We start from the raw sequence: 13,012 nt of genomic DNA, 5'->3' as shown, positions 1-13,012 counted from the left end.
TACAGACGCAACAACAAGGCGCCACAAGCCAGCAACAACATCAACGGCCAAGCTGCAGTACTGTCGGCGCCCAGAAAGACAGACCCCATACCAGGGCTGGATCACTTTCCTTTGACAAGGAAGAGGCCATCGATTTTGAAGGAAACATTTGCGCTCGAAACTGGGTGGATCACCTCAGGAACAATCTTGGCAGCGACAGTCTGCGGGTGTTGCTCGTCAACAAACTGAGAGGCAACACACAACGCTGGCTGCATGACAACGCTACACGAATGCTGGATTCGTTTGAACGGTTGTGCGAGCAACTGATCGTTGCACTTGGTGAAACAGCGTCTAAATCAGAACGACGTCGAAAATTAAAGCAACGCAAATAGAACAGGGATAAGCGTTTCACCATGTATTTCGAAGAGAAATTAATGATGTCCAAAACCATCAAAATGGACACGGAGAATCTACTCGAGCATCTGATCGACGGAATCCCATCGGCGAGCTTGAGTGATCAACCCCGCATCCAGAGAATCGCTGATCCTGAGCAGATGCTGCTGCCATTTGCCAACGTACGCCTTCCGCAAGCCGGAAACTATGCTACGAAGAAGTCGACACCAGAGACGTCGGAGGCCAACAACTTGCGCTGTAGGAACTGCAACTCCAAGGGCTATTTTGCGAAAGACTGTCCCAAACCAACAAAGGCACCAGAATCCTACTATGCTTGCGTAGAGATGGCCCATTTCGTAGGAGAATGCCGCCAAAGGAAAAGTAGCAACGGCAGCAACGTTAACAACTATGTAAGAAAGTTAAGAATTTTTGTTAGTGATTTTACTGAACCCATTATTGCAGAATGTCTCATAGACTCAGGAAGTGCGATATCTAAACGTAGTCGATGATCAGTTTTTAGAGTACAGCTGTGAGTGTGATGTAAACTATGAAACCAAATGTAAATTTTTCAAAATGTTCGAAGAATTTTATGTCAAAACAAAGAGACCAGATGCCCCTTTTAGCAAATGCGAAATGAAAATAAGTTTAGACAATTCTAAACCCTTCAGTTGCTCACCTAGACGGCTTTCTTTTAGTGAGAAGGAGCAGCTTCTGACGAATATTTAGACATGGGCATAATAAGAAACAGTGATTCGGAATATGCTTCTCCTATTGTGCTGGTGAAGAAAAAAACAGGAGATTTGCGTTTATGCATTGACTATCGAAAATTGAATAAAGTCTTAATAAAGGACAATTATCCGTTGCCTTTAATAGACGACCTTTTAGGCAAATTAGTGAATAAAAGTGTATTTTCAAAACTAGATTTAAAACATGGATATTTTCACGTTTTCGTTGGCGCAGATTCTGTCACTTGCCACCGGACTTAATACGTGAAAATAAAGTCATCGTATACATGGATGACATATTGATAGCCAGCGAAAACATGGAAGATCATTTAATCGTATTAAAAGAAGTGTTCATAAGACTTGTTAATAACAAGGTAGAACTTCGTATGTACAAATGTGAGTTTATGCAATCCAGTATAAAGTCCCTGGGATTTTTCAGTAATAAAAAGGGATTCAGAGCTAATGACAGGGGTATTGATGCTATTAAAAATTTTCCAATTCCTGAAAAAGTACACAACGTCCAAAGATTCTGAGGATTATGTTCCTACTTTAGAAGATTTATAAAAGATTTCTCTACATTAGCTAAGCCACTTTAAGATATTTTAAAAAAAAGACAAGGAATTTTCTTTAGAAGAAAGAGAGCTAAACTGTTTTTTTAACCCTTAAGAAAAAACTTATAGAGGCACCGGTTTTAGCCATTTATAATCACAAAGAAGAGGTTGAATAGCATTGCGATGCAAGTTCTATGGGCTTTGGTGCGGTATTGATGCAAAGAAAGGGAGATGGAAAACTCCATCCCGTGTTTTATTTTTCTAAGCGAAGTAGAGAGTATCAAAACTTTGAGCTGAAAACTCTGGCCATTATCTATCTTGCGTAGATTTCGAATCTATTTACAAGGCAGACATTTCAAAATAATAACCGATTGCAATTCTTTAACGCTTACTTTGAACAGAGTCAAACTAAATCCTAGAATCGCACGATGGGCATCCATAAATCCGGGACAAAGATGCAACACGTAGATGCTTTGAGCAGATGTAACATTTTAGTCGTAGAAACCACTAGTTTTGAAGACAATCTTTTAATCTGTCAATCGAAAGATTTTAAAATACAACAAATTAAAGAAAAACTAGAAAGAAATCAGCACCAACTATTCGAAATGAAAAATGGTTTTGTTTACAGGAAAACTAATGACGACCGTTTATTATTCTTTGTCTCTGAAGAAATGGAAAGTCACGTTTTGCACAAATACCACAATGAGCTTTGGCACATTGGCAGGGATAAAATGCAAACGTCACTTAGAGAACTGCCTAAAATATGTAGAATTTTCTCCAAACTCTGGAAAATCAGAAGGTTTCTTACATAGCATTCCAAAAGGGGATAAGCCTTTTGAATCGTTATACATCGACCATTATGGACCAGTTGCGGCAGGAAGAGCAAATAAACACATATTTCTAATAGTAGATGGTTTCACGAAATTTGTTAGATTATATACGACAAAGACGACAACCACAAAAAAAAGTTCTGAAAGCTTTAGCCGATTATTTCAGGTCGTATAGCAAACCGAAATGTATAGTTTCTGATAGAGGCAGTTGTTTCAAATCTAATGAATTCGCACAATTTACAACGGAAAACAATATTAAACATTTGAAGATAGCGACAGGTTCCCCACAAGCAAATGGACAAGTGGAACGCATAAACAGGACCATAGGACCTATGATAGCAAAATTAACTGAACCTGAAAATGGAATACTTTGGGACAATGTAATCGAGCAATGCACTCAATAACACTATACACCGAAGTATTAAACAAGTTCCTAGCAAGATGCTTTTCGGTGTAGAGCAAAAAGGTCAAATTATTGATGAGCTCAAGAAGAGATTGGAAGAAATTAAGGATACAACACAGGTATAAAGCTTAGAGAAAATCAGAAAACTAGCTATGGATATTCAAAATCGAGCATAGGCGTATAACGAAACATATTATGATTAAACAAGGGAAAAGCCAAAGAATTATACTATAGGAGATTACGTAATGGGCCCGTATGTAATAGCTAAAGTGCTTTGTAATGACAGGTTTTTGTTAAAGGATGTTAAAGGCTTTCAAGTTTCTCGGAATCCATACAGGGGTGTTTGGAGTGCTCAAAACATATAACATATGGATAGGAAAACGAACGAAGTCATAAAGAAACCATTATTCTATAAATTTACTAAAAGAAAATGAAAAAAAAATTGTATTTCAAAAGAAACCTGGATCAGGGGATCCAGATGGTCAGGATGGCCGAATTGTAGTATGCTAGCAGAGAGTCAAGTATGTTAATCCCATGTATGTAAAGCCTATGTTATATAAACATATATTAAGCAGATGTAAAGATCATGTGAAACGGGAGAAGTAGAATTCGGTTGTGACGAGTGAAATAAAGAATAACAAAATAAAACACTCGGTTTAACCTTCCACACTAATGAGCTTAAAAGTCTTTCTAAAATTAATTTTTAGCACTAGTTTTATATATATGATGGAGTAAATCTATTTAAGTATCAGTCCATTCATCATAAATGGCTTAAAAGTTCACAAGTGTAAAATTTATTAATAGTTGTTAAGGATATTGGCTCTAAGTTTTATGGCATTCGAATTTATGTTGGCTGTGCAGAAAGGGAGATCGGTTGGTAAATCATGAAGCGAGTATGGAGAATTAAAGTGAACTTCTTGAACAAAACCAATCTCGCTATCCTCCATAAAGTTTTCTACAATAAATGTTAAATTTCTTTATGTTTTAAACACTTAAACTCCCTATAAGGTTAAACTCCATAAGGCTCAGATATTGCACAACCATCAAAAATATTTGCATATATTACATATATATGCATTATGTATTCTGATTCTTCTTAAGAATAAAAAATTTACTTGTGGTTGCCTGGGAATATCTATGACTAATTTGTAATAAAGGTTTTTACATTTAGAAGACTATCTACGTTCAAAAGGTTCATGCAATTCAAAAATAATAAAATAGCGCAACACTAAGTGTATATAGGACCTAGTACTTCTACCAGGTCCCCATGAATGAAATTGTGAATAAAGGTTATACCTAGTACAGTTTTACGTTTGGCTAAGAAAGGTAGGTTTATTAGAAAGAGTCTATTATAATGGAAAGATCTTAGTTTTGCATCCTAATTTAAACTGCGTAGAGCGAAAAGATCCATAGTCTAGGATATTTTATCTTTTAAAATAAATGCCCCTAACGAGCTCTTTAACACAATTTGCTTTACCAACTTCTGGCCAGAGTACCTTGTTGTTAAGGAGTTCGAAGCAAAGAAAATGGAAAAGCGGAATGTAGGAATGATTTTTTCCAGACCTGATCACTGATCACCACTTCGCCTTCTACGTCTAGCAATCCCGACCCAAAAAACTAATCCACTACCTAGGTATTTCCTATCAAAATACAAGAGGCCTATGTATTAAGATTTTTAACTTGTATTCTGATAGCCTTTCGTTTGCTCCACTTTCGTTGTTCTGACAGAAAAACATGGTTAAAGCCGGATATTCTGAGCTCCGAAGTTTTTCCAGCTGTGTTCAGTATATTAGCCCTATTCCTATCGCCCTATCCGGCGTTTGGGTAGAGTTAATTTAGCGGTTGAGTCCACACTCACGTCAGAATTATGCACTTTCGGAGAATGCAACGATGTTAAACTGAATGGTATCTTCACATACTTCCATTGTCGGAACTTCCAATTTATTTATTTCAGTAGACTTTTGAATAGAGACCAGTTGGTAGTCCTAGCTGATTTTAATATCCCTGGAGCTATTTAGTCCCCAAATATTTCCACCAATACTCACCTAACTTCTACACAACATGGCTATATCGACATGGCTTGATCGACACTTCGCTGTCTCAAGTCAACCATGTATGTAATTCCTTACAACGCCTGCTCGATCTTCGTTTCGTCTCAGATCCGGCAACCCGAAAATCTTAGCTGAATGCTAAATTTAGAATCACCTGTTCTCAGTCTGCCCTTTTATCTTCTTTATCAGCTCCGCCAAACTTTCCCGTGCTTTACGCGCAGTGTTATAAAAAGTATTTGACTCGTTGTAGGGTCTAGTTCTCTCAGGATCCAAAATAGTTTTATAATTTTGTAAGCACTAAACGTAAGCCTAACACAAATCCTTTCTCACTTTCATTTAAAAATACTACCGCAAGTAATGATCAGGAAATCTTTTTTCGCAGTTTTTTCAAACTCTTAGGATTTAAATTCGACTGCTTCCTACGTCATACAAAAATCGAGCCTTATTTCCGTCCTAGTTTAAACGAAAGCTCTCTTCCTTTAGTTTTTTCGCCGGCTGTGTGCTCAGGTATTGTACCGACGCCCTGTGCTATCTCCTTCTGAAATTGTGTACCATATCCTTAGAAACCCCTTTCTTTCTCCTAATTTGTTATTCTTCTCCACAAAAAATGGTGGCAAATCGGCCTCTAAAGTGTCGGTTATCGCAAAACTATTCGAAAACGTAATTACTCCTCATTTTCAGTACCTTTGTCGATCAATTATTGTTCCATGACAACATAGATTTATTAAGCGAAGATAAACAACAACTAACCTTTTAGGGCTCTGCACCTTTATTATTAAAGGCTTCCATATTAACTTTAAGACAAATAAAATTTATAATGATTTCAGTAAAGCATTTGACTCTGTTAACCATTCTTTCCTCATAAGGAATCTGGATTTCAATTGGATCTTAATTTATATGAATGGCAGGACGCAAAAGTTTCTCTTTAAGAATAATTTGTCTCTTTGTTTATTTGTGATGCAGTCACAACTTTTATGTGTATTTATTAGAGTAAGTTAGCATTAATATGTGTATAGTAGATTTGAGGTATTTATAGCACTAGAAATAAGCTCAAGCACACACAACACCAGTACACACCACACCGGCATAAACAACACCAGCACTAACAACACCAGCACGAAAAACTCGGCAGAGACAACATCGGCGGAGCCAACCGACCGGCAGAGCCAACAACGGCATAGCTAACCCCCGATCGAGCCGTCGTTCGGCAGAGCCATACCACGGCAGAGCCATGAACTCGGCAGAGCCACACATCGGCAGACCAAACATCGGCAGAGTCAACATCGGCAGAGCCATCACCGTGGCATATCCAACATCCCGATCGAACCGACCCGGGCTGAGCCAACACGAAACAGCCATCCGTGATCGGGCCGAGGTTTCCGTTCCTAGGGTAGACTAGAATAGGAATGGGAAGCCTTAGGGATCGGGGCAGCGCTGCCGTCAAGACCGCCCAGGAAAGCTCTGGAGACTTTATTTAAAACCAGCAAGGAGAACAGTCCCAGTCAACGCCAACCCCGCCATCAACACCCACGTGTTGGTGTCACGCTGCGACTGGCCAACACAGCCCCCAAGACGGCCTCTATCAAAACAAGCGGGTGAGTACGGCCATGGGCCCAAGTCGGGGCGTTAGTATTAAGTGGGATAAGATTAGAAAATAAAGGCATAAATAAGGAACTGCAACTCCCGCCGTTTTCTTTTCCCCGCGGGACGGGCGTCCCGCCGCTGAACCATTAGGGGCGCGGACTTGGGCGGCGGTCGCTGGGTCATTCCGGGCCGTTTGTCTAGCCTTTGGAGTGACGCCGCTGCCCATAATCCCGGGCGGAAATAGGGATCCTGCGAGACATCAAGACATTGGGGACATCCTTATGTTGCCTTATAGTTTTGGGCCACTCGCATAATGTCCGATCGTTCCGCCGCGTACAAAATTAATTATAGTTGTAACACAATATTTGAAAGCTTTGCCTACGTTCGCTCAAAGTTTTTACTGTGAAAATTTATTCTGTAAAGCCCAAAACATCTGAATCATCTTATATAAAAACAGTGACTTTGAATTAAGAAATCAAAATCGGCGTGATATTATTTTTCTATATTCCTTTTCGCACTTTTTTTCTTGTGTTGTGCGTTTACCTTATCTTGCCAAACAATTTAATTGTCTTATTTATATGTCTATCTGTTATATTACGGATTGTCCACATGGCTGCAAAATTACTTCGCTGCAGGCCAGTTTATTGTTGGCGTTGCACCAACGCCGCCCACCCTGGCTGAGCCGATCTTGCTAGATCGGTATGGACGTGCCCGAGCTGCCTACACATTTATTCCGAAATGCCGATTTTTATGAGGCAAAATCATCTGGAGTTTTAATCTTTGGCGGCTGGTTTCAAGGATTTAGCAAGACGTTTCCAGGAAACGGAGGCTAACTTCAAAACGATGAAACTGATGACACACCAAATAGTAATATGGGAACTCTTTCTAGAAATATCTTGCATGTGGCAGACCCTGCGAGACCCCTTATGCTGTTCAGTCCATGCAACATACCCAATGGAGATACCTCGGCTCTTGACAATGACTCAGCTGCCGATAACGCTGCGACTGGTCGAATCTGCATAAGGATGCTCACTCTGTGATCGGCCCGGCGGTCACTATTAAATCTTCTTCAACATAATTCCTAAAAATGTAATATGCGGCTACTGCCGCTTGCCGCCAAGAGACTTATGTTTCTTGTGCCCCCGTAAATTCGGGCAGGCATTTAACGGCATCTAAGGGCTCGTTGCATTGAACATTGCCTTTGATATCAATGGGCTCATAAACCTTGATTTTTGGAGCCTCTGCTTGTGTGGGTGCGACTTGCACCGCTGCCACTTGGGCGGCCAACTGCTCTATGGCTTGGCGCAATTCCTGTTCTTAGTTGACTCTTTCCGCCAGGGCATGGTTAAGCGCGGCCTGAATTATAGCTTTAAGCTGCTCTGGTTCCATAATTCCTACTGTGGGGTTAGTACGAGGGGGCCCTTCACTATCAGACTCTGAGTCACTAGCGTATGGTTTATTTTCCCTGTACTGCTGGAATGGAGAGCTCATATGTGGCCAAGGTTAATCGCACTGTTAGAGGAATGCTTGCTCAAGCTATTCTGCCCATGAAGGCAGTTGGCATGGCAAAGGGTATGCGGGGACGGAGCCGCCGCTTTAGCAACAAAGTATCTGAGCTCGTCGAATCGAGCCGGTGCCCTGTCAAGCAGTGATAGGGTCAGGGGTATGCGGGGACTGAGCCTCCGCTATGAGAAACAAAGAAATGAATAACAACAATTTGTCACACAAATGCATATGCAGCAGTATCGGGTTCCCAGCAGTGGAGTGGGGGCAATAAAAAATGTACTGCGAGGCAAATACTAAGAATTTGGGTCCAAGTAAAAAGACACAACGAATAATATAAATAAATTCACAATTTATGAATATCCAAACTGCAGAATTAAACGCCGATATTTAGTGAAAAATAATTTTAAATAAATTCACTACTAATTTGTTCGTTAGCGGCGGCCTAGTGCTTAGGCCGAGATATCTAATATCCGTACTTATTTTTGGCAATAAAATAAAATGCAAACAATACACAGACAGCATAAAAGAAATATTATTATCGCACATATAATTCACCATTAAATTGTCAATCAAATAATGGGTTAATAATTTTTATTTAATATAAAATTAAAAAAATTAAAGTGGAGCTGCAGAAATTATTCTGGCAGCGATTTATTTCATTTAGTTCGAAGCTAATCTAATGCAGATATACGAAAGCATATAGTTGGAGGTGCTCACTTACATGTTTCTCCTATTTGTTACAGTGGGTACTTTTAGATGTTGGGCGCCGACTTTCCGTCGGCAATTTCTACTCCGCCACGTATTATTCCTGGAGATATAGAGTTGGGGCAACAGGCCCTTTGGTTTCCTCTAGCCGGCTGGCCGTAGAGTATCTAGCAAGGTAGATTAGGTAGGAGAGATGACTGTCCCTCTTTATCTGCTGGCCTAGAGACTCAGTCAGATTTACAATGATAAATGTTACGACGGATCGTCGGAGTTTCTTGTATGAGCGATGGCTCTTTATTTGTCAAATATAAAATCAGAACTGAACTTAAGAACTAACAAAAGTGAGACTCATAGCGGCCACTCCAATGGGCAGTGCTTGCCGGCTATGCACGAGCTTCCGGCCAGACGCTGGGTCAGCAATTTGGCCGGGGGAGCTTTCGGACGATCGGTCATTGCCGTCGCCCGGTTAACTTAGTTAACTTATATATATATAGTGACATATCCACAGTCCCACAGACTTTAGCACATGCCTACTTATTCCACATATTTGTACACCTATGAATCATCATCGAATGATAACCATACAGTCATCGCACACCACATCTCCACACGAGTCTGACAGTAGACTAAACACAAGTCCCCAGTAGTAGACTAAACAAATTTATTGTCATCCTATCCTATTTATCGCGGTCACACGCTCAAAGTTCGGACTCGATAGCTCGAAAACGAATGCACTTGAATCCAAGAGAAATTAAAGAATCAATTAAGCCCGTGCGGTCGGAAATAAAGTTCAAATCCGAATTTTTAATTCTGTGACTTTTAATACAACCAAAACTTACCAAAAACAAAACTAAAAATGACAACAGTGCAACAACTCCTCGAGCTTCACTTAAATCAGTTGCTGAACCAAATCAAGGAGCTGCACTATTACGATGGCACACCAGGAAAACTGTCAATATTCATCAACCAAGTTGATCAGTTGTTTACCCTGTACCCAACACAGGATACCCGGCAAGCTCATATAATCTACGGCGCTATCAAACGAGTGATAGTGGACAATGCATTAGAAGCTGTAATCCAAGCAGGAGCAACATCATGGATTGAGATCCGAGAAGCCCTTTCCACTTCATTTAAGGATCATAGACCATATGTGACGCTGATAAAACAACTGGAGGAGACGCCATACTCAGGGAGCATCAGTAAGTTCATCCAGATGATGGAAGCACAGCATCGTAATATCTTTAATAAGTTAGAATTAGAATGTAACCCCGTAATTATGAGCAACTATTCCGATATGTTAAAATGGACTATCAAGTCTACAATTGATAAGAAATTACCAGATAGAATGTACATGTCGTTGGCTCGTAAGGATATTGACACTATCCCAAAGTTAAAACAAGCCACCATGGAACTTGGTCTTTATGATGCAAATCCTGAATACGTGTATTTTCAAAAATCTCACTATTATAATCGCAGGAATAAGGGAAACAAAATCCTAAGTAATAATCAAAGATTGTATTCGAAACGACACCCGAAGTCCTAAACGCTAGAGAAAAATATGTGATCGATTTTTATCTAACAGGGAACCAAATCTTCCTATCTGTCCTATTTAGAAAACCGCAAGAAATAAAAGCAGATAAAGATTCAGCGTTTATGTGCATAGCATTGCAAAACTGGCTAAAATCAGAAGGCGTAAATATCCATCACAACAACCAAAAACGGTGTATCCGATATAGAAAGATATCATAAGACTGTAAATGAGAAGCTGAGAATTATTGGTAGTGAACAAAATGTAGAAGATCGATGCACAAAATTTGAAACGATTCTATACGTTTATAATCACAAAACAAAGCACAATACCACCAAAAGAACTCCAGCAGACATTTTTCTATACGCAGGTAGCCCTGATTTTGATGTACAACAAAACAAAATTAACAAGATTGACCAGCTAAACAAAAACAGACATAGTTATGATGTTGATCCGAAATATAGGCAATCACCATTAGTCAAAAGTAAGGTGACCAACCCGTTTAAGAAATCAGGTCAGATTAAACAAGTGGATGATAGGCACTTCGAAGAAACAAATAGAGGCAGGAAAATCGTACATTTCAAGTTCAAGTTCAAGAAACAAAAGAAAACTAACAAAAGTAAATACGATAATTCCAGACCCGTCGAAGAAGATTAAAAGATGCCCCGTATTCCCCATAATGATTATATGTCTGGCAATCATCGCTCTCATCACCGTAGTCCAAAGCAGAAGCATAGAAGTAAATTCAATAAGTGATAAAAATCAATACCTATTATTTCAAATAGGAGTTACGGAGATACCCACGAGTTACGAATATCATTACTTAAGCATAAACATAACCAAGACCATGTTAATGTTTGAGAACTTTTTGGACGAAGCGAAATATTTTCCTGACGTAATCCAAATAGATTACTTAGTTGAAAAACTAAAAAGGGAAATAAATGGTTTGAGAATAATCGAGAGAACCAAACGAGGTCTAGTAAATATTGTAGGAACAGCATACAAATATTTATTCGGCACACTAGATCAAGACGACAGAGATGAGTTAGAAAGCAAAATTAATAATTTGTCAGAGAATTCCGTTCAGAATCACAATTTGAATATGATCATAGATGTGATTAATAGCGGGATAGATATCATCAACAAATTCATAATAGAAAAGGAAAAATACTAACTGGTAGCAGTACTTATTTTCAAGTTACAACAATTCACCGAATATATTGACATCGAAATGGGTATGCAACTCACGAGACTGGGAATTTTTAATCCGAAATTACTTAAACACGATTATTTGAAACATGTAAATTCCGAGAAAATGCTAAAAATTAAATCATTCACTTTACTTAAAACAGATACAAGCAAAGTTTTAATCATTTCCCATGTTCCTAGCGAAGTAATGAAAGTCCCGATATTCGAAGTAGTCCCATATCTTGACGAGTCCAATTACATCCTCAAAGAATCTGTATTTGGCAAGTTTTACACTTACGAAGATAAGGTTTATAACACACATACAGGAAAACTCATTTTCGACAAATGTTTGGTAGGAATTATTAAGCAAGAACCTTCTGAATGCAAAGCACACAAAGATTTCCAAATCAACTATGTAGAACCAAACATATTAGTCACCTGGAATAGAAAACAACAATTGAATTTCTATACAAAGAAACAAAATTATTAAAATAAAAAATTGTACTATGCAAATAAATAAATTTATAATTTCAAACAACTTTGCAGATTTTATTGTTAACAACATAACCAGAATAGAACCTTTGGCATACATTCAAACAAATGGAATAATTGATCCCCATGTAAAACATTACAGCGTGTTTCAAATCATATGTCTTACATCTTTTGTCATTACAATCATAAGTTTAATCTTGTATGTCATCTATAAATTTAAGAGTATACCTAAGAAACTCATTGTTAAATATAAGAAAACAAAATTAGACAACCGAACCCGGACCAAAGTGTAAATGATCAGATTATTCCGGAAAATAACATAATGACTTATCCCACATTATCTGCCTGAGGATAGGCCAAATTCAAATGTTAGGGAAGTGACATATCCACAGTCCCACAGACTTTAGCACATGCCTACATATTCCACATATATGCAAACCCATGGATCATCATCGAATGATAACCATACAGTCATCGGACACCACAACTCCACACGAGTCCGACAGTAGAATAAACACAAGTCCCCAGTAGTAGACTAAACAATTTTATTGTCTAACCATCCTTTCCTATTTGTCGCGTTCACACGCTCAAAGTTCGGACTCGTAGCTCGAAAAAAAAATTATCAAATTTAAAAAGAGCACTTGTAGCCAAGAGCGAATGCACTTGAATCCAAGAGAAATTAAAGAATCAATTAAGCTCTCTCTCAGAATCTTTCGAAATCCATCAAGATCCACAAAAGCTCGAAAAGAAGGCTTGATCGTCACCCATCCTAGTTCAATAAGTTGAGTTAAGTTTGAGACACGAAATTATTCGGTCGGTGTTCTTCTCATAAAAATATCTTTTGTAAATTATTCGGTTAAATAAAATCAAAAATAATTTTTTTTAACTTACGAATAACAAAGTATTTAATTATATATATGTTGCACTTTTCTATATATATACAAAAATCGCTGTTCGTGTCTACTTCCTTTATAGACTTGAAAAGTTCTGAACCGTTTAAGCCCAAATTTTGACACAACATGCGTTGAGGTTCCAGCTTATTATCTACTTTTGATGTTGATAGCTTATCTGCGTTTG

General features: G+C 38.6%; 1 protein-coding gene across 1 annotated transcript; it reads left to right on the top strand.

Moving 5' to 3' along the window:
* Nucleotides 1–434: 434 nt before the first annotated feature.
* Nucleotides 435–1,270, top strand: LOC147644610 (uncharacterized). The gene has a single exon (XM_086826076.1). The coding sequence runs from the start codon at nucleotides 435–437 to the stop codon at nucleotides 879–881; it is 447 nt and encodes a 148-aa protein (XP_086682202.1). The 3' UTR covers nucleotides 882–1,270.
* Nucleotides 1,271–13,012: the final 11,742 nt, after the last annotated feature.

The sequence above is a fragment of the Drosophila serrata genome, unplaced genomic scaffold (assembly GCF_035046125.1).
Source record: "Drosophila serrata isolate PLE 108 unplaced genomic scaffold, ASM3504612v1 contig_129, whole genome shotgun sequence".
NCBI classification, from domain to species: domain Eukaryota; kingdom Metazoa; phylum Arthropoda; class Insecta; order Diptera; family Drosophilidae; genus Drosophila; species Drosophila serrata.
The sequence above is the reverse complement of the archived record's forward strand: the minus strand, read 5'-3'. Positions and strand labels throughout refer to the sequence as shown.